A 26,049-nucleotide genomic window follows, 5' to 3' on the forward strand; every position below is an offset into this window, starting at 1 on the left:
TCAATACTGTTCGTTTTGCGTATTAAAATTGGATATTGTCGGTTGCTAAAATAAAAAATATATCAGATTGTTTGTGAGGAGCCCAGTGATATTTGGACTGTCTAGGGGCCTCCACAGGTTTTAATCTGGATCTGTGCCCAACCAAGGGCCAACTTTGGGCTCTCAAATGTCAACGGTGCCCTGTAAACAGAGCCATAGCTGGGTGATCTTGCGCCCCTGGCAGAACTGTCCAGATTGCACCCCCTAGCCACTGACAAATTTGCTCTTCTTGCTGCCTCTCCTCCAACCCTCCACCCATTCAGTTCACCCTCCATTTAAAACCTTTTCCTATGAGGCAATAATTGATATTTTTATTCATAGACATTTTTATGGACATGATTTTAGCCGATTTTGTGTGCGTGCCCCTCACCGGCGCCCCTGGCGGGGGCCCACCTCACCACCCCCTAACTACAGCGCTGCCGTACGACCCTACAATTTGGCACCCCTCCCCCTTGTTTGTCTGCAATGCTTGGGCCCCCTCTGCCATGTGGTACCCAGTATACAGGCAGGATGATTGGGAAAACTTCCCCTGCCACACAAGGTCCCAGCATACCTGCGTACTGTGAGGTTCCCCCTGGCACCGCTGGGCTGCTGCTCGGCCGCCGTAGCAGAGCCTCCCAAACCACGGCCCTGCGAAGGAAGAAGGACATTCTACTCTCTAGGGGACAGGGCTCCTGTGGGTTGCCCCTAATAATTCCCTTCTGGGGAACATCAGCCTCAATATTTCTCCCCCCACCCACCTGTCTCCCTTCCCAGCTCCCTCCCTTCCTCACTCTGCAGCCTCCCCCCAGCCCCACTTCTCCTTCTCCTGTGTGGCACAGAGCAGCCCGGCTGAAACCAGTGCGCTCCTGCGGTGGACACATAGGGCCCCCCCGGGGAAGCCCCAAACTTCTGTGGGGACAGCCTGAGCCCTAGCAAGGGTGTCTGGCCAGCTGATCCAGGGAAGGAGGGAGGCAGATCAAGCACCCCTGCCATGGTGCCCAAGCCCACGCCACCACTGGCTGCCATCTCTCAATGCACCTGCCGGGGAACAGAATAGCCCGTCCCCTTTTTTGGAAGCAGGGGGGTGAGGGGCTGGGGGGAGACATGCCTGCTCCCAGCCCAGCCCCGGTTCACACAGGTTGCTCCCACGACCTCCCGGCACATGTGGAGAATGAATTCCCCATGGAAGAAACATACCACAACTTCAAGATGACAATCTTTGGACATCTGCGCCCGACGGCACAACAGCCTTTCAGGAGCTGGGAGACAGAAAGGAAAATGCAAACAGAGGAAGAGGTTACAGATGGGAAATGCCAGGGAATCCCAAAGTCTAAACTCAGAGATCCTGTCTTATGTCTCTCCCAGGCTCTCCGATGGGCCACCACCCCTTTGGGCATGTTTCTGTCTCTCTCCCAGGTGAGGCCCTGGCTTGGGAAGAAATCTGAGCCTGCACTTTCCCCCTGACTTCCAATCTGCCCTTCAATACTCCAAATCTACCATTCATTAATCTCTAGGGTATAGGGGTGTCCCCCGCAAATGCATAATAATTTTTGCCTACATAGATTTTACAGCTACTGTTCCTATGAATTATTATTATTATTATTATTATTATTATTATTATTTCTTTATGTATATGCCGCTCATCTCCCCTTGGTCGCGGAGCTCCTCTTACCTTCGCAGTTACCAACCATGATTTCCCCCCCTAAATCTATATTTTTTTTAAAAAAAATGTGTAATTGGGTAATTGAAGTGATGATGTTAGAATTCCCAATGGAATGTCAGGCAGGGAGGGAGGGGGAAAGAGAGAGAGTGGAATTCTGGTGGAGACAGAAGATTGACGGAGGCTTGGAAGGGGAGTTTGAATGTTGGTGGGAGAGGCAGTTGAGAGTCGGTTGAGAGCGGTGGGTTCTAGAAGGGGGCACCTGAAGCTGGGCAGGTCTGCTATTCAGCTTAGGATCAATAGTCCAGTCGCCATCGCCCGGGGCATGTGCCCATTCCCTGACAAGAGAAGAGGGGCTCTGCCAGCTGCCCAGGAACAGAATTCCCTCGGTTTAGGAGGGCCACGGAGCTAAGGCTTGGCTCCTACTGCTAAGGCCCAGATGCCTCACACCACCCTCTCCAACTACCTGGGAAGCTGCTCTACAGACCTGGGCTATACCTGATTATCGTCTTCCCAAACAACTTAATAATGTAATGCTGATGGTCAACGAAACAGGTTTAAAGACTCTCTCAATGCAAATCTAAAAGAAATGTAGTATAAACAATGGGAACAAGCTGGCTTTCGAGTGCTCCAATTGGAGAACAGCCTTTACTGATGGTGTCATGGACATTGAAGACGGTCGAAATTAGGACGAAAGAGAGAAATGAGCTAAGAGGAAGGCACGTTTGGGAAATCCTCACCGTGAACGACTCCCACCAGGAAACTGTGGAAGGACGTGTGGACCCAGAATTGGCCTCCACCGTCCATTATGGACTCACTATTAAGATCGTGTTCACGAAAGATAATCTTACTTGGCTACGTGTTCTCACCAAAGAAGAAGATGATAGAAAGTGGGGGAGGGGGTTTACGGCCTTTTAATGGACATGGACTTAATGGAAAATCCTCAGGGGAAGAGGCCTTGCATGTCCACACTCCCCCAACGTCCAGTTGGTCCAACACTTCCACCGTCGTGCTCCCCAAAAGGCGGCACCCACCTGGTAGGTTGAGGTGCACGTTGGGGAGGGGGATAGTGTCATGGGAAAGGAATCCGCTTCACCTGCTGAACAGCAGCCTGAAGGGGGAGAAGGGGGAGTGACTTCACCTGCAGCTTCAAGGACTCCAAGGAGAAAGGGCTGGTGAGAACCAGCCTTCTTAAGCAGAGCTCCCAGAAGCAGACTCAGAGGGCAGAGAAGGAAAGAAACCTGCTGGTTACTTTTACTTTTTAACATCCTTTTATCACAATATATTATTTAATCGTTGGCGTATCGAAAGCAACCAATTTCTTTATTGAGCTTTAACCTGTGCCAGAGATGCCCTCCTCCTCCTGTCAGGGACTGGCACATTCAGACAGCATGCGTGGCATCCCAGGAGACATGCAAGGCACTGAGTAGAATGGTTTCCTCCAGCGACTTGGAAGGACTTTACAATCCAGAAAGGCCAGACTGGAACGCAACGGAAGATGGAGTCTCACTCTCTGTCCATCAGCTTGGGTGCTGGTGATGGAGACCATTTTCTTGAAGCGTGGCCCTGTGGAGGAAGAAGGACTTGGTATCCTCCTGGCAGACGTTCCTGTTCTTTTTATGGGAGGCTTTGGCAGCAGCCACAGCAGTGCAGACAGGAGATCCTGGAAGAAAGAAGGTATCTTTGAAGCACCAGAGAACTCAGCGCTAAGGGCTGCTTTGAGGGACATGTGAATGGGCTGTCACAGGCCATGAGAGGCACCAAAAGAGCATCTCCGACTGCATGGCTTTAAAAGAGAATGAGGCGACTTAATGGAGGAGAGGGTGGTCAAAGGCTACTAGTCCTGATGGAAATGCTTCAGAATAGCCGTTACACGAAGTCCCAGGTGGGCAGAGGGCTCTTGGGCTCAAATCCTGCTTGCAGCATTCTCACTGGCATCTGGGAGGACCCTGGGAAAAGAGGAGGCTGGACCAGATGGGCCAATGACCTGATCCTGCAGGCCCTTCTTGTGTGTTTCCTAAGAACCCCTCCCCCCCCCCGTCCCATTACCTCTGAGGTGAGAGGCCCTTGTCTGGGCTCTAGTCCCTCCCAGGATGCGGCGGCTCCCAGGCTGAGTCGTTCCCTCGCTGCAAAGAAAACAGAGACATGAGCAGGCACCTGGCTCCCAGCCACGCTAGCCCCAGTCTGGGGCAGGAGGGTGGGGGACCTGAGAAGGGAGCATTTCCTCCTACCTGATCTTATAAGTATCCCCAACCTGGCCGCCCCCTCCGTATGAGCAATTTGGCTCCTTCCCAGCTGGCATAGCTCAGAAGCAGCAGCCAAAGTTTCCCTCACTGTAATAACTTGAGATTTTCTTTGAATTTGGGGAAACTTTGGCTGCTGCTTCTTTGCCAGACACGGCTGGAGAGGAGCCATGCCCGTATGGAGAAGTGGCAGTGGGGAAGAGTCGCGAGGGAATACAGCCGGGAGCCACCGGGACGTTGTCTGGTTCCTCATCCCGGGAGCTAGATCTGGAGCCTCATCCCTGGAGGCGTGGCCCTGTGGAGGAAGAAGGACATCATATGAGAATGGGGGCACATTCAGCTGTCTTAGCCACACCAAATATTGAAAGGCTTCTCTCTCCACTTTCACCGGCATGGAGAATCCTGGCAATCCTGTAGTAGAAGCCTCCTGGCAATCCTGTAGTGGAAGCCAAGGACAATCAGATGTCCCACAAGAGCATCTTGGATGAGGTGGCTTTCAAAGAGGGTGAGACAATTGCATGGTGCAGAGGGTTATGCAAGGCAACCCAGTTGGAGGGAGGAATGCTTCTGAAAAGCACTTCCTGGAAGCCACAGGTGGGGAGAGTGTTCCTAGGAATCCCAAAACATGTTTCACAAGGATCCCTTCATTCCCTCTGCGCTCGTACGTGATGGTCACCACATCTCTCCAGGGATTTCGCCAGAACAAAATACACATTGGGGAAAGGCTCCCTCACTGCAAAGAGAACAGGAACATGGCGCATGAGGGTGGCACTCTCAGCCATGTTAGCCACAACCTGGGGCAGGAGGGTGGGGGACCTGGGAAGAGGCATTTCCTCCTACCTGATCCTACATGCTTCTCCCACTTGGCCTCCTCCGTACGGACGTCTCGGCTCCATCCCAGCCGGCCTAGCACAGAAGCAGCAGCCAAAGTCTCCTCCCTCTCCGAAATCAGTTGAGATGATGTTTTCATTGGAGGAAACTATGGCTGCTGCTTCTGCGCCAAAGATGGCCGAGATGTGGTGTGGGCATGGGAGAGAATCACGTCCCTTGTCCTGCCCAGGTGGACCACAGAGACACATGTCCCATAAAACCATAGGAATATCTAAATCCAACTTCCTCATTCAGTTAGCAAGAGCACTGGGACAAACTTCCCCTTCCACAGAAGGTCACAGCATACCTCCACATTTTGGTTGGTTTTGTGGCACCGCTGGGCTGCTGCTCGGCCGGAGCCTTGATTGGGTCTCCCAAACTACGGCCCTGAGAAGGAAGAAGGACATTGTACTCTCTAGGGGATGGGGGTCCTGTGGGCCATTCCCAATAAATTTCTTCTAGGGCACATCGCCTTCAATATTTTCTCTCCCCCCCCCATCTGCCTTCCCAGCTCCCTCCCTTCCTCCCTCTGGTGCCTCCCCCCCCCCAGCCACATCCCTCCTTCTCCTGCGTGGCACACAGCAACCCAGAAGCAGAGCAGGGGAAAGTGGGTCAACGGAGGCAGGGCCCTCCTGCGGTGGGGATATAGGGCCCCTGGGGGGCCAGCCCCCAAACTACAGCAGGGACAGCTTGAGTGCTGGCAAGGGAGTGCCTATGCCCACGTCTCCACTGGCTGCCAATGATTGCTGCTCCTGCCTGGGCACATGACAGCCTGACCCCTGGCTTGGAAGGAGAGGGGCGAGGAGTTGGAGCAAGCCACGCCTGCTCCCCCACCCTCACCCCAGCCCCGTTTCACTCAGGTTGGTGCCACAACCTCCCGGCACATGTGGAGAGTGGATTCCCTATGGAATTAACATACCACGACTTCCAGCGAAGGTTTTTCAAAGGCCCTGCGCCACAGCATCCGCTGGGGCCTTTCTGTCAGAGGACCTGGGAGACAGAAAGGAAGACAAAAGCAGAGGAAGTAATCATCCAGTTATTCACAACAGAAAATATCATCTGGGGACCACAGCTGAGGACCTGCCAAGCTATCAACAGCTCAAGGCAAACCAGGGAGCCAAGCCACATGCACCAATGACGGCCTTGGAGCTCCTCTTACCTTCACAGTTCCTGTTCATCATTTTTGATGGTCCAGTATCTTAACAGACTCTCACCATCATCTGACAGGCATCCACGTCTCTCCAGGGATTTCGCCAGAACAAAGTAGACATTGGGGAAAGGCTCCCTCACTGCAAAGAAAACAGAAACATGAGCAGGTGCCTGGCTCACAGCCATGCTAGCCCCAGTCTAGCCCAATAATTTTCTTCTGGCCAAGGGGCTGGGGTGAGATGGGCCTGCTCCCCGCCCCCAGCCCTATTTGGCACATGTGGGGAATGGATTCCCCATGGAATTAACATACCACGATTTCCAGCGCCGGTTCCTCTATTCTTTGGCGCAACAGCAGCCGCTGTGGCCTTCCTCTCTGAGGAGCTGGGAGACAGAAAGGAAAATAAAAACAGAGGAAGTAACCATCCAGTTATTCACAAGAGAAAATATCATCTGGGGACCACAGCTGAGGACCTGCCAAGCTGTCAACAGCTGCGGACAAGTCAAGCCAGTGAGCCAAGCCGCCATGTACTAGTGACAGGTGACACTAATAACAATAACAATAACAATATTTATATGCCACTCCTCTCCTCTGGGCCTCAGAGCTCCTCTTACCTTCACACACACTATCCATGATTTGTGATGGGTTAATACAAGACTCTCACGATCATCTGACAGGCATCCCTCTTGCAGGGCAATATAAGGCTTGCTTGCAAAGCAGCACTTTGTGTCATCAGCTGGCAAACAGGGGCCAGGCTGCTGGGTTGTCAGGCAGATGAATTAAGGAAAATAAAATCAGGGGGGGAGGGGGCAAAGTGTGCTGGGATGAGGCCTCCGTGGGTCAGGCCAGATGGTGCTGTTGGGGTGTGTGGTTGTGCCTCCCCTTGTTGGACATCTTGCTCCCTTGCCGCGTACTTTAGCTGCTTGATAGAATCATAGTACAGTATGGTAGAGTTGGAAGGGAACCCCTACAAAACGGGCTTTCCTCCCTAAAAAAGCTCAACAACCTGAACCCCCAAATATGGGGTAGATCACTGCCTGTTTTTAACTCTGTGAGTAGATTGCAGTCTCTAGGGAGTTGGCCACCCCTGTCCTATGGGTTTCCAGGTTCTCACCTTTGGAAAACTCTGTCATAGTGGAGACTGTTGTAGAAAGAGAACAGCTGTATAGGCCTTTCAGGCTTTGAAAGCGAGTTTGAATGTTGGGGTGGAGGGCAGATGAGAGTTTGTTGAGAGCAGTGGGTTCTAGAAGGGGGGCAAGGGGGGCTTCTGATTGGCTGCAGGAGCTTCCTTCACTCAATCAGAAGCCGTGTCGGACCTTCGGTTTCCAAAGTACGTTCGCAAGCCAGAGCACTCCTAATTATTTTATTTGTTGAATTTATACAGCACTCTGTCTCCCGAAGGAGGCCAGAATGACATGGGATGTGGGTCTATTCTTGGCCATTTCCCGTAGATATGACACAGCTGAGGCGCAACTGGGAACATTGTGTGAATAAAAACCACCGACTTAATTCCCTGCTTCTTTAGATATGTGTCAGCAATGCAGACCATTCTGGCAAACTTTCTTTTTCTGTTGGATTGCTGCTAGATTCTAGCTTCCTCATATATAAATGTGGCAGAGACACTTGAAGAACAAATACTGTTGCTTCCATCATGCCTCCTTGGACCCATCAACCCTTACATCCGTCCCCTATTTTGCATGCTTAAATAATTCAATAAATAAACTCAATCAACAACAACAACAACTTTAGGGCTGTGAAAAATTCACTCTGCGTGTTTTGTTCCCTTTTTGTTGGTTAATCCCATTGTAGAAGAAGAAGAGGGTAGGGCTCTTTGTCTCGCTCCCCATCCCTTTCCCCACAGAAGCAGCCTTCCGCTTTCCTTTCACTTGGCTGAATCAGGCCCCACAGGTTTAATCAGATGTGCACCCAAGGACCAAGTCTGACTATTTGTACAATCTGCACCCCATTTACTGTACGGCCCTCTAAGGAGGCCATTCCCATCCACTGTCCTGTTTTCCAAAGAGCGTTGTTGGTAGCGATGGATTTGGCTATCCATGCCAATGAGCCTTTGATAGTATGTCCACCGCTTAGGAATCCGATTCCCAACGAAAGCATAGCCGAAGGGGTGCTGCTGCCGCTATGGGGCTTGTGGCAGGGTATAGACTCTCAACTCTTCCCTTAGCATCATAGGATTGTAGAGCTCAGAGGGACCACAAGGATAATCCACCCCCTGCAATGCAGGAATCTTTCAACCAAAGTGGGGCTCGAACCCACGACTCTGAGATTAAGAGTCAGGCTCTACAGACTGAGCCATGATTGGTGGTCAGCATTTAATCTCAGCCCCTCTAGCAGTGATGAGCATAGCACCCCTTGGCCACATTTGGGGGTGTTTTTGGAAGAAGCCAGAGGCCACCATTATATACTCTTCCATATTACATATTTAAGGTTGCATGTTATCTTATGAACACAGTTATAAATCCAAGCTTCCCAATTTTAAACACAATATATGCAGAAGAAGGTCTTGGGGCTTAGTGCCATAGGAAAAGATTTTACCCTTGAGATATTGGAAATAATATATATACACAAGCTATTACCCTATAATAACTCTTCCTTTAGCACCATAGGATTGTAGAGCTCGGAGGGACCACAAGGATTATCCACCCCCTGCAATGCAGGAATCTTTCAACCAAAGTGGGGCTCGAACCCACGACTCTGAGATTAAGAGTCAGGCTCTACAGACTGAGCCATGATTGGTGGTCAGCATTTATTCTCGGCCCCTCTGGCAGTGAGGAACATAGCACCCCTTTGGCACATTTAGGCATGTTTTGGGAAGAAGCCAGAGGTCACCACTGTATAGTCTCCCATATTACATATTTAAGGTTGCATGTTATCTTATGAACACAGTTATAAATCCGAGCTTCCCAATTTTAAACACAATATATGCAGAAGAAGGTGACGGGGTGAGCTCCCGTTGCTTGGTCCCAGCTCCTGCCAACCTAGCAGTTCGAAAGCACGTCAAAGTGCAAGTAGATAAATAGGAACCGCTACAGCGGGAAGTTAAACGGCGTTTCCGTGTGCTGCTCTGGTTTGCCAGAAGCGGCTTTGTCATGCTGGCCACATGACCTGGAAGCTATACGCCGGCTCCCTCGGCCAATAATGCGAGATGAGCGCGCAACCCCAGAGTCGGTCACGACTGGACCTAATGGTCAGGGGTCCCTTTACCTTTACCTAATAATTTAATAATCCACCTTCCCTTTTTCTCGTTTACAATATTAGTAGTATTCTAGAAACTGGAGGGGTTCTGCCTCGGAACTTACAGGTTGACTCTGTGACAGACCAGAACCAAGATGTAACGGTCTGTACATCATGTTGCCCTGATCAAATCTGTTCTCATGAGAACTTTGCAACCCAGATTGGTTTCATATCAATTACAGACTGAGGGTTTATCCTCATACTTATGCAATAATCTGGTTGAAGGTGTTGGGGCAAATTGATTTTTATTTACTGATACTGAGCTCTTCCTGTGGTCAGCTATAGTTCCAAGCTATCTATATAATATAGTTACTTAGAAAATGAGTCCTATTTATTTCTATAGGGCTTAAGTCCATCTAAGTGTGCTTAATCTTACGCTACTAGTACGGAACAACTCTTTTTAGTTTGCTTGCAAAGCAGTGCTTTGTGACATCAGTTGGCAAACAGGGCCCAGGCTGCTGGGTTTTCAGGCAGCTGAATTAAGAAAAATATAATCGGGAGGTCAAAGTGTGCTGGGACGAGGCCCCCGTGGGTCAGGCCAGAGGGGGCTGTTGGGGTGTGTGGTTGTGCCTCCCCTGGTTCTGCATTTTGCTCCCCTGCCCGTTCCTTTGGCTGCTTGATGGTAGAATTGGAAAGGAGGCCAAGGGTCATCTTGTCCAACCCCCAGCAGGGTGGATAAAATATTGTTTCAAAAGTTGGGTGCCTCCCCTCTCTCTGCCGAGTGGTGGCAAGAGCCCAAGGGGTTCCAGGCTCTCACCTTTGGAGAACTGAGACATGGCGGAGGCTGTCGTGGCTTTAAGAAAGAGTAGAATCCTTTCCAGGGGGACTTGTCCCCCACAGCAGGGCAGCCAACCTTCCCAAGCTGGATTCCAGAATTCTGATGGAGAGTGATGATTGGAGGAGGCTTGAAAAGGGAACTTGAATGTTGGGAGGGAGGCAATTGAGAGTTGGTTGAGAGCGGTGGGTTCAGGGGGGGGAGGCATGGCCTCCAGTTGGCTGCAGGGGCTTCCTGCACTCAATCGGAAGCCGCGTCGGACAGTCTGCTTCCAAAGAACGTTCGCAAGCCGGAACACTCACTTCCGGGGTTGCGGTGTTTGGGAGCCAAAACATTCGAGTTGCAAGGCTTTCGAGATCCAAGCTACGACTGTATGTTATTTAAAAGTTTTTTTGTAAAAAATGCTTTCAGTTTTAGGTTTGTCTTTGCTGAATGTAATTGTCCTAAATAAATGCTGTGAGCTATCTTGAGCAGTTGTGGAAAAATGAGAAGTATTTTAAATAAACAAATTGCTGTGAAGTTAAGCCATCAGAAGGATCAGCAGTCAAAAGTATTAATTCATCATGAACTGCTTGTACTCAGATCAAATGACTCTGCAATACTCCCAAATTGTTGTCAGGATAACACTTGCTAGACTGAGCCTTCAAATCTGCTTACATGTTGCAGTGCTAAACACATTGGCAATGAAATGTATTTTTAAAAAATTACATACAGTGGTACCTGTGTTCTCAAACTTAATCCGTTCCAGAAGTCTGTTCCAAAACCAAAGCGTTCCAAAACCAAGGTGCACTTTTCCATAGAAAGTAATGCAATACAGATTAATCCGTTCCAGACATTTAAAAACAACCCCTAAGGCTCCAATGCTTTGGCCACCTTATGAGAAGAGAAGACTCCCTGGAAAAGACCCTGATGTTGGGAAATATTGAGGGCACAAGGAGAAGGGGATGACAGAGGACGGGATGGTTGGACAGTGTTCTCGAAGCTACGAACATGAGTTTGACCAAACTGCGGGAGGCAGTGGAAGACAGCAGTGCCTGGCGTGCTATGGTCCATGGGGTCACGAAGAGTCAGAACGACTAAACGACTAAACAACAACAAAACAGAAACCTAACATGAATTTTATTATATAATGAGACCATTGATCCATGAAAGCAATAATCAATGTACTGTACTATAAAATAAAAAAACAATATTGTAGATGATAAAAATGAAATCTAAAAATTCTTCTTACCTCCAGTGATGATAGTCATTGTTTGGATGGGGGTCTTTTATCCATTTTTGCAGTCACACAATCATTCAATCCATCAATCCATGAATCAGTCACAAAAACAAATGAACTGAAAAACCCTCAAAACCAAAACCGCAAAATAAATAACAAAAACAAAAGCACCAAATATAAGCTCCAAATATCACCTCAGAACACTGCAATCAGAAACGGAAGGCTTGAATTATAATGGGGGGAGGGGGCTCACATGAGCAGCGCAACAGGAAACACAGGGGGACTCAAAACAGAGCATGTTCGTCTTCCGATAAAAGTTTGAAAAAACCGGAACACCTACTTCCAGTTTTGCAGCATTCGGGTTTCAAGTTATTTGGGAACTAAGGTGTTTGAAAACTGAGGTACCACTTTATCAAAAAAAACTCCCAATAATGTGCCCACCTTCTCCTACCACCTGGAACTAAGGACCTGGGTTTTCAGATCAGAGGAAATGACTTCAGGTCTGGTTTTCACTTCTGCTCCTTTCCTTTTTTTCCTGTTGAAAACAGCATCTTCAGGTATTCCAGTTGCTGATTGTGGTCCTACCTTGTCTTTTCCCCCCACCTTTAGCACACATATTCTCAGCGGAGGAACCAGCTTTATGAGTCAGGGTTATGAGCCAATTCATTGGAAAACCGACTAAGAGTTTGTTTTTAAACAAAAATCTCTGCTTTGAATGTAGTAATAAGCAGAGATGTCTGAAAGTGAAACAAAACTCAACCGTTCTCCCAGCGCTGAGGCTCATCCACATGGAGACTAATCCTGTGCACAAGATTTATGTTGTCTGCTTGATGTTGCTTTTGTGATGTTCTATTACGTTATCGTTAATGTTATTTATTGCATGTAAGCCAATTTGCGATTAATGCAGATGAAAAGCAGCATAGAAATATAATTTCTTGTGCTACAAAACAAACAAATAAAGGGGGGAGGGGATCACATCTATCGCCTCCACTGCTTGAGTGACACCGCTTGAGTTATCGTGCTTGAGTTTCACTGAGTTGCTGGGTCATGTGAATAGGCCTAGGATCCTGCCTCAATCCCACCCTGTTTCAGGGTTTATGCCAGTTAAGACCAGCCTAACTCAGCTCAGCTGTCTAGGTTCTGGCTAAGTCAGGCTGAGGGAGATACTCCAGATTCTCTCCTGCTGAGCTGAGGATAAGGGAATTAAGCCTGTGTAGTCCGGCTGCTCCAAGAACCTCATAGCTCAGGCTAGAGATACAGTGGGTCCAGTGCTCATTCCAGTGGATCTTGCTATAGAAGGAGCAGAAGAAACTCCTTTAAAGAGTCTCAAAGCAGCTCACAATCTCCTTTCCCTCCCTCCCCCACAACAAATACTCTGTGAGGTGAGTGAGGCCGAGAGGCTTCAGAGAAGTGTGACTGGCCCAAGGTCACCCAGCAGCTGCATCTGGAGGAGCAGGGAAGCGAACCCAGTTCTCCAGATTCCGAGTCCCCCTCTCTTAAACACTACACCACGCTGGCTATAGGATTGCTCCTTTGGTCATAGAAATGCTTTTAGTATGTGAAGGTAGCAATTGTGAGTCACAATAATAGAAAAAAGTACAAGCTGGCTTCAGTGGGGCAGAACTAACCACCTAGAATGCATTTGGAAAATATATGTGAAGAAGATGCCCAACCGTTGCTGATGGCTAGTGTGCCCTGGTGCCCATGCAGAGCAGCAATAAGTCAACAGATCCTGGAACAGATTTTTCTGTACTTTCTTCCTGCTCCTGGTTGTCAAGCTTTTAAAGTTCTAAATGAGTGATGGGAAGCAGTCTCTCTTCAGGGTGAGGCCCTCTATCCCTGCAGGATGCAACTTAGTGGGTCATCACAGCCCCTCAGATGTAAGCCATTCACACCATTCACACCATTTGTATTAGAATCGAAGAATTGTAGAGTTCGAAGGGACCCTGGGGTCATCTAGTCCAACCCCCAGCATTGCAGGACTCTTTTGCCCAACGTGGGGCTCGTGCATTGCAGAGGGTTGGACTAGATGATCCTTGTGGTCCCTTCCAGCTCTACAATTCTTTGATCCCTTCTATGCCCATATACTCTGAGACTAAAGGTTTTGTTGTACCCGGTTCTTTCCAGTCCGATTTTCCCCATGTGGTTCTAACCAGGTCTAGAGGGGACTCCCTTATTTCACTCCCAGACTCCTTTCAAAAGTTGTTCCAATGATCCTTTGAAATCTCTCTCCTTATTTGGATTTAATTTGGGAGGTTTTCTCACTCCGGGGACAGTCTTAGAGGCTGTGTGCTGATGAGGTGGTCTCTCCCTCTAATGCCACAAGCTCATTTCCCAAATTGCGACAGCCTGAACCCTTCAGAGCTTGTGTTGCCCCAGTGGGGAGCTCAGGTTTTGGTTTTGTTTCGTTTGGTTGCATTTATAGGAAAATCTTACTCATTGTTTTTAAAAGATGGCATGTCAAGTCATCAAGAACAAGGAAAGAAAGATTAAACAGCAAGTACCTGGATTATATATGGCAAAGAACAAGAACGTTCCATCTAAAATGTCCCTTTTCTATAGACTTTATAATGTCTACAGTTCTACAGTGGCAGACATGAGACCGTAATTGCCCTGAATAGAGATATTTCCCCACTTTTTTAAAAAAAAATACCCAATGAGAGGACATTTTTACTGACAGTAAACACAGAACAAAGGGAATATATTTAAGCATTTAATGTACCTTTTTTCATCAAGGTAGGTGAGAGATTGTGTGTACAACTACTGTTTAACATGGTTTACTTGAAGCCACAGGGACACAGGTAAGAAACATTTTCATGAGAAAGAAGGAGTATGTGCACATCATACACCAAGTTTGTGTTCAACCAAACGATGAGGACTTCCCATTACTTCACTCTGTGCCGGGTCGTTCAGAATATCCTCAAAACCGGAATATTTCTCTGAGGCAGAAGATTCATCTCATCTTGACTTTACAACAACAACAATATTAACCGATATATCCAAAGGATGAACAGGGAAATGTTTTTTCTTCTATTTATCACATCTCAGCTTTCAAATGCTTCAGCAGCTGAAACATCAGAATCTGGAATCTTCAGCTGAGATCCAAAGGCTCTGAAATTCATCTCTTCCTCCGCCAACCGGCATCACTGGGACTCCTCAGTCTGTTTTTTTATTTAAAAAGAAGAAGGGGGGAAGGAGAGTGGTCAAGGACAATGGGAGTTGTAGTCAAGCAAGCCCTGTAGGAAGGCCCCAAAGGTCCCAAACCCGCCTTTCTCAGAAATTCACTGAGAGCATGAACACGTACGCTCAACTCGTAGGGTGTTCTCCCCTCCCCAGGCAAAATTCCCCTTCCTCTTACCAGCTCTCCTTGGGGGAGGCTTGGGCAGCATCCACAGCGGTGCCGACGGGAAATCCTGCAAGAAAGAAGGGATCATTGAAGCAGGGGAGAACGGGGCGCTAGGCACTGCTTCTTGGGCTCAGATCCTGTTTGCTGCTTTCCCAGTGGCATCTGGGTGGCCCCTGGGAGAAGAGGAGGCTGGACCAGGTGAGCCCTTGGCCTGATCCTGCATGCCCTTCTGGTGTGTTCCCTAACCCCCCCCCCTCCTCCCCCTGTCCCCGTACCTCACAGGCGAGAGGCCGTTGTCTGGGCTCCAGTCCCTCCCGGAATGCGGCGGCTCCCCGGCTGAATTTTCCCCTCGCTGCAAAAGAAACGGAGGCATCAGCCGGCGCCTAGCTCCCAGCCACGCTAGGCCCAGTCTGGGGCAGGAGGGTGGGGGACAAGGGAAGGGCATGTCCTCCTACCTGATCTTATTAATGCTCCCAACTTGGCCTCCGTACGGGCATCTTCCAGCCGGCCTAGCACAGAAGCAGCAGTCAAAGTTTCCTCCCTCTCTGATGTTTTAATGGGAGGAAACTTTGGCTGCTGCTTCTGCGCCAAGCCGGGCCGGGAAGGAGCCATGCCCGTACGGAGAATGGGCAGTGGGGCAGCACTGCGAGGGATCGCAGCCGGGAGCCGCCGGCATGTTTTCTGCTTCTTCATCCCGGGAGCAAGATCTGGAGCCTCATCCCTGGAGGCGTGGCCCTGTGGAGGAAGAAGGACATCATATGAGGAATGGGGGCACATTCAGCTATCTTAGCCACACCAAAGATTGAAAGGCTTCTCTCTCCTGGCAATCCTGTAGTGGAAGCCAAGGACAACCAGATGCCCCACAAGAGCATCTTGGATGAGGGGGCTTTCAATGAGGGTAAGAAAATTGCATGGTGCAGAGGGAGGAATGCTTCTGAAAAGCACTTCCTGGAAGCCTCAGGTGGGGAGAGTGTTCCTAGGACTCCACAAGGACCCTTCGTTCCCTCTGCCCCAGTACCTGATGTTCGCCACGTCTCTCCAGGGATTCCGCCAGAACGAAGTATACTATGGGGAAAGGCTCCCTCACTGCAAATAAAACAGAAACATGGCACATGAGGGTGGGGGGGACACGGGAAGGAAGCATTCCTATAATGTAGGGCACTCGATTGGCCTTTCCACTTACCTGAAGTGGGAGCCTTTCCCCCCTTGTTCTGGCCGGCCTCTCGCCTAAGGAAGAAAGAAGCTCAGTTAGTCTGATAGGTTGGAGGAGTTCCAGATAAATATATAGATAAAAACATCTATCTCTTCTCTTCTAAGGGCCATTATGGTAACTGAGTAATTAGGGGGAAAGATGGGCTAAGAAGGCAAGGAGGGCCACTTCTCCCCCAGATCCAGTTCGAGACACAATGTCTGCCTTAGTCTGAAGGAAGGAAGGACCCTAGGGGGTGGAGGCAATAATTGATATTTTTATTTATAGACATTTTTATGGACATGATTTTAGCCGATTTTGTGTTCAGCCCCTCACCGGCGCCCCTGGCGGGGGCCCACCTCACCACCCCCTAACTACAGCCCTTCCGTACGACCCTACAATTTGGCACCCCTCCCCCTTGTTTGTCTGCAATGCTTGGGCCCCCTCTGCCATGTGGTACCCAGTATACAGGTAGGATGATTGGGAAAACTTCGCCTGCCACACAAGGTCCCAGCATACCTGCGCACTGTGAGGTTCCCCCTGGCACCGCTGGGCTGCTGCTCGGCCGCCGGAGCAGAGCCTCCCAAACCACGGCCCTGCGAAGGAAGAAGGACATTCTACTCTCTAGGGGACAGGGGTCCTGTGGGCCGCCCCTAATAATTCTCTTCTGGAGAACATCAGCCTCAATATTTCTCCCCCCACCCACCTGTCTTCCTTCCCAGCTCCCTCCCTTCCTCACTCTGCTGCCTCCCCCCAGCCCCACTTCTCCTGCGTGGCACAGAGCAGCCCGGCTGCAACCAGTGCACTCCTGCGGTGGACACATAGGGCCCCCCGGGGGAAGCCCCAAACTTCTGTGGGGACAGCCTGAGCCCTAGCAAGTGTGTCTGGCCAGCTGATCCAGGGAAGGAGGGAGGCAGATCAAGCACCCCTGCCATGGTGCCCAAGCCCACGCCACCACTGGCTGCCATCTCTCAATGCACCTGCCGGGGAACAGAATAGCCCGTCCCCTTTTTTGGAAGCAGGGTGGTGAGGGGCTGGGGGGAGACATGCCTGCTCCCAGCCCAGCCCAGCCCCGGTTCACACAGGTTGCTCCCACGACCTCCCGGCACATGTGGAGAATGAATTCCCCATGGAAGAAACATACCACAACTTCAAGATCTTTGGACATCTGTGCCCGACGGCACAACAGCCTTTCAGGAGCTGGGAGACAGAAAGGAAAATGCAAACAGAGGAAGAGGTTACAGATGGGAAATGCCAGGGAATCCCAAAGTCTAAACTCAGAGACCCTGGCTTATGGATCTCCCAGACTCTCCGATGGGCCACCACCCCTTTGGGCATGTTTCTGTCTCTCTCCCAGGTGAGGCCCTGGCTTGGAAAGAAATCTGAGCCTGCACTTTCCCCCTGACTTCCAATCTGCCCTTCAATACTCCAAATCTACCATTCATTAATCTCTAGGGTTTAGGGGTGTCCCCCGCAAATGCATAATAATTTTTCCCTATATAGATTTTACAGCTACTGTTCCTATGAATTATTATTATTATTATTATTATTATTATTATTATTCCTTTATGTACGGTATATGCCGCTCATCTCCTCTGGGCCTCGGAGCTCCTCTTACCTTTGCAGACACTATCCATGATGAGTCTCTCACCGTCATCTGACAGGCATCCCTCTTGCAGGGCAATATAAGGCTTGCTTGCAAAGTGGCACTTTGTGACATCAGCTGGCAAACAGGGGCCAGGCTGCTGGGTTGTCAGGCAGATGAATTAAGAAAAATAAAATCAGGGGTTCAAAATGTGCTGGGATGAGGCCACCATGGGTCAGGCAAGAGGGTGCTGTTGGCATGTGTGGTTATTCCTCCCCTGGTTCTGCATATTGCTCCCCTGCACATTCCTTTAGCTGCCTGATAGAATCATAGCATGGTAGAGTTGGAAGGGATACCAAGGGTCATCTAGTCCATCCCACGCAATGCCAGGATCCTGCCCACTGCCAGCCCTAGCTGGGCTCCAAACTCTGACCATCTTCTTACCAGCCAGATGCACTGACCCCTTGCAATTCTGCATGGGGTGGAGAAAGGGGAGAGAGAAAGGTTTTGCTCTCTGTGTCTCTAAGGACATGGATATGAGAGCCACGCCATGCAGGCCGGCCAATATCTCAAGAGCCATCACAGGGGGGAGGGAAGAAGATTGCTTTCTTCTGCTCCAAAGGCCCGCAGGGCCTGAAGCCATGGATTTAAGTTACAAGAAAGGAAATTCCAACACTTGGAGGTTTTTAAGCAGAGGTTGGATGACTATCTGCCATGAATGCTTTAGCTGTGATTCCTGCATTGCAGGGGGTTGGACTAGATGAGCCTCGGGAACTCCCACCCAACTCTACAATTCTATGATCCTATAATTTAAAGTGCATCCAATAAGCATTTAAAGCACATGACGTCCCACAAATGATCCTGGGCATTGTAGCTTCCCTCTCAAAGACATACAATTCCCAGAAGCCCTGACAAACTACAACTCCCAGAATTCTTTGGGGAAATACACCTGCTTTTTAGAACATGGAGAAGGAGCTGCAGCTCACTTCCCCCAATTTCCTAGGAAGCAGGAACGGGAAGCTTATGTGCTTCTAATAGGATGATTTGACAGAGCAGGATGCATAAATATTGCTCCAAAGGTTGGGTGCCTCCCCTCTCTCTGCCGAGCGGTGGTAATAATAATAATAATAATAAGGTGGATTCCAGACTTTCCTCCTCCTTCTTGGCACCCCTGCTCAAAGCCTCTCTTTTCCTGCCACCTAAGCACCCACTTATCCCAGCCCCCTTCCAGATCCCCCCCTCTCTGTTCACACTGCAGGGGAAGGACTTCTCTTGCATTTCCAGTTAGTCTCTCCGGGCCCTTGAATTCTTTCTTAACTGCCCTTGCAACTTGTATTTCTCCCTTCAAAACCCCAAATCCTACCATTTATCAATTTTCAGGGTTTAGTGGGTATTCCCCCCTAAATCTATATTTTAAAAAAATGTGTAATTGGGTAATTGAAGTGATGATGTTAGAATTCCCAATGTAATGTCAGGCAGGGAGGGAGGGGGAAAGAGAGAGTGTGGAATTCTGGTGGAGACAGAAGATTGACGGAGGCTTGGAAGGGGAGTTTGAATGTTGGTGGGAGAGGCAGTTGAGAGTCGGTTGAGAGCGGTGGGTTCTAGAAGGGGGCATCTGAAGCTGGGCAGGTCTGCTATTCAGCTTAGGATCAATAGTCCAGTCACCATCGCCTGGGGCATGTGCCCATTCCATGACAAGAGAAGAGGGGCTCTGCCAGCTGCCCGGGAACAGAATTCCCTCGGTTTAGGAGGGCCACGGAGCTAAGGCTTGGCTCCTACTGCTAAGGCCCAGATGCCTCACACCACCCTCTCCAACTACCTGGGAAGCTGCTCTACAGACCTGGGCTATACCTGATTATCGTCTTCCCAAACAACTTAATAATGTAATGCTGATGGTCAACGAAACAGGTTTAAAGACTCTCTCAATGCAAATCTAAAAGAAATGTAGTATAAACAATGGGAACAAGCTGGCTTGCGAGTGCTCCAATTGGAGAACAGCCTTTACCGCTGGTGTCATGGACATTGAAGACGGTCGAAATCAGGACGAAAGAGAGAAATGAGCTAAGAGGAAGGCACGTTTGGCAAATCCTCACCGTGAACGACTCCCGCCAGGAAACTGTGGGAGGACATGTGGACCCAGAATTGGCTTCCACCGTCCATTATGGACTCACTATTAAGATCGTGATCACGAAAGATAATCTTACTTGGCTACGTGTGATCACCAAGGAAGAGGATGATAGGAAGTGGGGGGCTATGGCCTTTTTTATGGACATGGACTTAATGGAAAATCCTCAGGGGAAGAGGCCTTGCATGTCCATGCTCCCCCAACGTCCAGCTGGTCCAACACTTCCACCGTCGTACTCCCCGAAGGTGGAGGTGCACCTTGGGGAGGGGGATAGTGTCATGGGAAAGGAATCCGCTTCACCTGCTGCACAGCAGCCTGAAGGGGGAGAAGGGGGAGTGACTTCACCTGCAGCTTCAAGGACTCCAAGGAGAAAGGGCTGATGAGAACCAGCCTTCTTAAGCAGAGCTCCCAGAAGCAGCCAGAAAAAGCAGAGAATTAGGAAAATTTTAACAATCTTTTATCACGGTATATTATTTAATCATTGGCATATCGAAAGCAACCAATTTCTTTATTGAGCTTTAACCTGTGCCAGAGATGCCCTCCTCCTCCTGTCAGGGACTGGCACATTCAGACAGCATGCGTGGCATCCCAGGAGACATGCAAGGCACTGAGCAGAATGGTTTCCTCCAGCGACTTGGAAGGACTTTACAATCCAGAAAGGCCAGACTGGAACGCAACGGAAGATGGAGTCTCACTCTCTGTCCATCAGCTTGGGTGCTGGTGATGGAGACCATTTTCTTGAAGCGAGGCCCTGTGGAGGAAGAAGGACTTGGTATCCTCCTGGCAGACGTTCCTGTTCTTTTTATGGGAGGCTTAGGCAGCAGCCACAGCGGTGCAGACAGGAGATCCTGGAAGAAAGAGGATATCTTTGAAGGAGGAGAGAACTCAGCGCTGCTTTGAGGGACATGTGAATGGGCTGCCACAGGCCATGAGAGGGGCCAAAAGAGCATCTCCGACTGCATGGCTTTAAAAGAGAATGAGGTGACTTAGTGGAGGAGAGGGTTGGTCAAAGGCTACTAGTCCTGATGGAAATGCTTCAGAATAGCCATTACAGGAAGTCCCAGGTGGGCAGAGGGCTCTTGGGCTCGAATCCTGCTTGCAGCATTCTCACAGGCAACTGGGAGGACCCTGGGTAAAGAGGAGGCTGGACCAGATGGGCCAATGGCCTGATCCTGCAGGCCCTTCTTACGTGTTTCCTAAGGACCCCCTCCTCCCCCCGTCCCATTACCTCTGAGGCGAGAAGCCCTTGTCTGGGCTCCAGTCCCTCCCAGGATGCGGCGGCTCCCAGGCTGAGTCGTTCCCTCGCTGCAAAGGAAACAGAGACATCAGCAGGTGCCTGGCTTCCAGCCACGCTAGCCCCAGTCTTGGGCAGGAGGGTGGGGGACCTGAGAATGGGCATGTCTTCCTACCTGATCTTATAAGTTTCCCCAACCTGGCCTCCCCCTCCATACGAGCATCTTGGCTCCATCCCAGCTGGCCTAGATCAGAAGCAGCATCCAAAGTTTCCTCCCTCACTGAAATAACTCGAGATGTTCTTCAAATTGAGGAAACTTTGGTGGCTGCTGCTGTGCCAAACATGTTGACTTTGCACCGTCACCCCATGCCTCTTCCTTCCACCAACCGGCATCACTGGGGACTCCTCAAGCTGTTTTTTTTTATTTAAAAAGAAGAAGGGGGGAAGGACAGTGGTCAAGAACAATGGGAGTTGTAGTCAAGCAAGCCCTGTAGGAAGGCCCCAAAGGTCCCAAACCCGCCTTATCAGTATCTGCCTTTTCTCAGAAATTCACTGAGAGCATGAACACGTACGCTCAACTCGTAGGGTGTTCTCCCCCCCCCCCCAGGCAAATTTCCCCGTCCTCTTACCTGCTCTTTTGGGGGAGGCTTGGGCAGCAGCCAGAGTGGTGCAGACAGGAGATCCTGCAAGAAAGAAGGGATCATTGAAGCAGGGGAGAACGGGACACTGGGCACTGCTTCTCGGGCTCAGATCCTGTTTGCTGCTTTCCCAGTGGCATCTGGGTGGCCCCTGGGAGAAGAGGAGGCTGGAGCAGGTGAGCCCTTGGCCTGATCCTGCATGCCTTTCTGGTGTGCTCGCTAAGGCCCCCCTCCCCCCTGTCCCCGTACCTCTGAGGCGAGAGGCCCTTGTCTGGGCTCTAGTCCCTCCCAGGATGCGGCGGTTCCCAGGCTGAGTCGTTCCCTCGTTGCAAAGAAAACAGAGACATCAGCAGGCGCCTGGCTCCCAGCCACGCTAGCCCCAGTCTGGGGCAGGAGGGTGGGGGACCTGGGAAGGGAGCATTTCCTCCTACCTGATCTTATAAGTATCCCCAACTTGGCCGCCCCCTCCGTATGAGCAATTTGGCTCCTTCCCAGCTGGCATAGCTCAGAAGCAGCAGCCAAAGTTTCCCTCACTGTAATAACTTGAGATGTTCTTTGAATTTGGGGAAACCTTGGCTGCTGCTTCTTTGCCAGACAGGGCCGGAAAGGAGCCATGCCCGTATGGAGAGAGGGCAGTGGGGAAGCATTGCGTGGCACAGAGCAACCCAGAAGCAGGGCAGAGTCGCGAGGGAATACAGTCGGGAGCAGAAGGACATCATATGAGAATGGGGGCACATTCAGCTGTCTTAGTCACACCAAATATTGAAAGGCTTCTCTCTCCACTTTCACCAGCCTGGAGAATCCTGGCAATCCTGTAGTGGAAGCCAAGGACAATCAGATGCCCCAGAAGAGCATCTTGGATGAGGTGGCTTTAAAAGAGGGTGAGACAATTGCATGGTGCAGAGGGTTATGCAAGGCAACCCAGTTGGAGGGAGGAATGCTTCTGAAAAGCACTTCCTGGAAGCCACAGGTGGGGAGAGTGTTCCTGGGAATCCCAAAACATGTTTCACAAGGATCCCTTCATTCCCTCTGCCCTAGTACCTGATGTTCGCCACATCTCTCCAGGGATTTCGCCAGAACAAAATACACATTGGGGAAAGGCTCCCTCATGGCGCATGAGGGTAGCGCTCTCAGCCATGTTAGCCTCAGTCTGGGGCAGGAGGGTGGGGGACCTGGGAAGGGGCGTTTCCTCCTACCTGATCCTACATGCTTCTCCCACTTGGCCTCCTCCGTACGGACGTCTCGGCTCCATCCCAGCCGGCCTATCACAGAAGCAGCAGCCATAGTCTCCTCCCTCTCTCAAATCAGTTGAGATGATGTATTCATTGGAGGAAACTATGGCTGCTGCTTCTGCGCCAAAGATGGCCGAGATGTGGTGTTGGCATGGGAGAGAATCACGTCCCTTGTCCTGCCCAGGTGGACCACAGACACATGTCCCATAAAACCATAGGAATATCTAAATCCAGCTTCCTCATTCAGTTCACAAGATCACTGGGACAAACTTCCCCTGCCACAGAAGGTCACAGCATACCTCCACATTTTGGTTGGTTTTGTGGCACCGCTGGGCTGCTGCTCGGCCGGAGCCTTGATTGGGTGTCCCAAACTACGGCCCTGAGAAGGAAGAAGGACATTGTACTCTCTAGGGGATGGGGGTCCTGTGGGCCATCCCCAATAATTTTCTACTGGGGCACATCGCCTTCAATATTTTCTCTTCCCCCCCCCCATCTGCCTTCCCAGCTCCCTCCCTTCCTCCCTCTGCTGCCTCCCCCCAGCCACATCCCTCCTTCTCCTGCGTGGCACAGAGCAACCCAGAAGGAGAGCAGGGGAAAGTGGGTCAACGGAGGCAGGGCCCTCCTGCAGTGGGGACATAGGGGCCCTGGGGGGCCAGCCCCCAAACTACAGCAGGGACAGCTTGAGTGCTGGCAAGGGTGCCTGGCCAGGTGACCCAGGGAAGGAGGGAGACAGAAGAAGCACACCTGCCATGCTGCCTATGCCCACGTCTCCACTGGCTGCCAATGATTGCTGCTCCTGCCTGGGCACATGACGGCCTGACCCCTGGCTTGGAAGGAGAGGGGCGAGGAGTTGGAGCAAGACAGGCCTGCTCCCCCACCCTCACCCCAGCCCCGTTTCACTCAGGTTGGTGCCACAACCTCCCGGCACATGTGGAGAGTGGATTACCTATGGAATTAACATACCACGACTTCCAGCGAAGGTTTTTCAATGGCCCTGCGCCACAGCATCCGCTGGGGCCTTCCTGTCAGAGGACCTGGGAGACAGAAAGGAAGACAAAAGCAGAGGAAGTAATCATCCAGTTATTCACAACAGAAAATATCACCTGGGGACCACAGCTGAGGACCTGCCAAGCTATCAATAGCTCAAGGCAAACCAGGGAGCCAAGCCACATGCATCAATGACGGGTGACGCTAATAATAATAATGATGGTGATGGTGATGTTATTTCCATGCCACTCCTCTCCTCTGGGCCTTGGAGCTCCTCTTACCTTCACAGTTCCTTCTCATTGCCTCTGATGGACAAGTATCTCACCATCATCTGACAGGCATCCATGTCTCTCCAGGGATTTCGCCAGAACAAAGTAGACATTGGGGAAAGGCTCCCTCACTGCAAAGAAAACAGAAACATGAGCAGGTGCCTGGCTCACAGCCATGCTAGTCCCAGTCTAGCCCAATAATTTTCTTCTGGGCAAGGGGTTGGGGTGAGATGGGCCTGCTTCCCGCCCCCAGCCCTATTTGGCACGTGGGGAATGGATTCCCCACGGAATTAACATACCATGATTTCCAGCGCCGGTTCCTCTATTCTTTGGCGCAACAGCAGCCGCTGTGGCCTTCCTCTCTGAGGAGCTGGGAGACAGAAAGGAAAATAAAAACAGAGGAAGTAACCATCCAGTTATTCACAAGAGAAAATATCATCTGGGGACCACAGCTGAGGACCTGCCAAGCTGTCAACAGCTGCGGACAAGTCAAGCCAGTGAGCCAAGCCGCCATGTACTAGTGACAGGTGACACTAATAACAATAACAATAACAATATTTATATGCCACTCCTCTCCTCTGGGCCTCAGAGCTCCTCCTGCCTTCACAGTTCCTATTCATGACTGTGATCGGCAAGTATCCTGACAAGACTCTCACCATCGTCTGACATGCATCCCTCTTGTAGGGCAATATAAGGCTTGCTTGCAAAGTGGTACTTTGGGGCCAGGCTGCTGGGTTGTCAGGCAGATGAATTAAGAAAAATAAAATTGGGGGGAGGGGGCAAAGTGTGCTGGGATGAGGCCACCGTGGGCCAGGCCAGAGGGGGCTGTTGGGGTGTGTGGTTGTGCCTCCCCTTGTTGGACATCTTGCTCCCCTGCCCCCTCCTTTAGCTGCTTGATAGAATCATAGCACAGTATGGTAGAGTTGGAAGGGAACCCCTACAAAACGGGCTTTCCTCCCTAAAAAAGCTCAACAACCTGAACCCCAAAATATGGGGTAGATCCCTACCTGTTTTTAACTATGTGTGTAGATTGCAGTTTCTTGGGAGTTGGCCACCCCTGTCCTATGGGTTTCCAGGTTCTCACCTTTGGAAAACTCAGTCATATCCGTTACAGAAAGAAAACAGCTGTACAGCAGTCCTTTCAGGCTTTGAAAACGAGTTTGAATGTTGGGGGGGGCAGATGAGAGTTTGTTGAGAGCGGTGGGTTCTAGATGGGGGGCAAGGGGCGGCTTCTGATTGGCTGCAGGAGCTTCCGTCACTCAATCAGACGCCGTGTCAGATGTTCGGCTTCCAAAGAACGTTCGCAAGCGGGAACACTCCTAATTATTTTATTTGTTGAATTTATATAGCACTCTGTCTCCCGAAGGAGGCCAGAATGATATGGGATGTGGGTCTATTCTTGGCCGTTTCCCGTAGATATGACACAGCTGAGGCGCAACTGGGAACATTGTGTGAATAAAAACCACCCACTTAAAAGTTCCAATACTTACCTGCTTCTTTAGATGTGTGACAGCAATGCAGACCATAGTAGCTAGCTTTCTTATTCTGTTGGATTGCTGCTAGATTCTAGCCTCCTCATATATAAATGTGACAAAGAAACTTGAAGAACAAATACTGTTGCTTCCATCATGCCTGCTTGGACCCATCAACCCTTACATCTGTGCCCTATTTTGCAAGCTTAAATAATTCAATAAATAAACTCAATAAACAACAACAACTGTGGGGCTGTGAAAAATTCACTCTGTGTGTTTTGCTCTCTTTTTGTTGATTAATCCCATTGCAGAAGAAGATGTGGGTAGGGCTCTTTCTCTCGCTCCCCATCCCTTTCCCCAGAGTAGCAGCCTTCCACTTTCCTTTCACATGGCTGAATCAGACCCTACAGCTTTAATCAGATGTCCACCCAAGTGCCAATTCTGACTACTGTACTATCTGCACCCTGTTTACTGTATGGCCCTCTAAGGAGGCCTTTCCCATCCACTGTCCTGTTTTCCAAAGAGCGTTGTTGGTAGCGATGGATTTGGCTATCCATGCCAATGAGCCTTTGATAGTATGTCCACCGCGTAGGAGTCCCAACGAAAGCATAGCAGAAGGGGTGCTGCTGCCGCTATGAAGTTCATGGTAGGGCTAAGCCTCTTAATTCTTCCCTTAGCATCATAGGATTGTAGAGCTCGGAGGGACCACAAGGATAATCCACCCCCTGCAATGCAGGAATCTTGCAACCAAAGTGGGGCTCGAACCCATGACCCTGAGAATAAGA

At 50.3% G+C, this 26,049-nt stretch overlaps 1 protein-coding gene across 3 annotated transcripts in view; it reads right to left on the reverse strand.

Moving 5' to 3' along the window:
- The window catches only part of LOC148683763 (uncharacterized), a 154,753-nt gene that overhangs the window by 20,373 nt on the left and 108,331 nt on the right, over positions 1–26,049 (reverse strand). Inside the window, exon 1 of one of the 3 annotated variants that reach the window (XR_015946519.1) lies at positions 17,341–17,605. Coding sequence is in view for 1 of the 3 variants with exons in the window: in XM_088654963.1 (XP_088511089.1) it covers positions 1,219–1,280 (62 nt within the window). In the remaining 2 variants the exon portion in view is untranslated. Of the gene's footprint in view, positions 1–1,218; positions 1,281–3,019; positions 3,336–17,340; positions 17,606–26,049 lie in introns of those variants that run through there. The other 2 variants (XR_015946520.1, XM_088654963.1) reach the window with 2 other exon arrangements.

Source organism: Zootoca vivipara, chromosome 12, assembly GCF_965207765.1.
Source record: "Zootoca vivipara chromosome 12, rZooViv2.hap1.1, whole genome shotgun sequence".
NCBI lineage: Eukaryota > Metazoa > Chordata > Lepidosauria > Squamata > Lacertidae > Zootoca > Zootoca vivipara.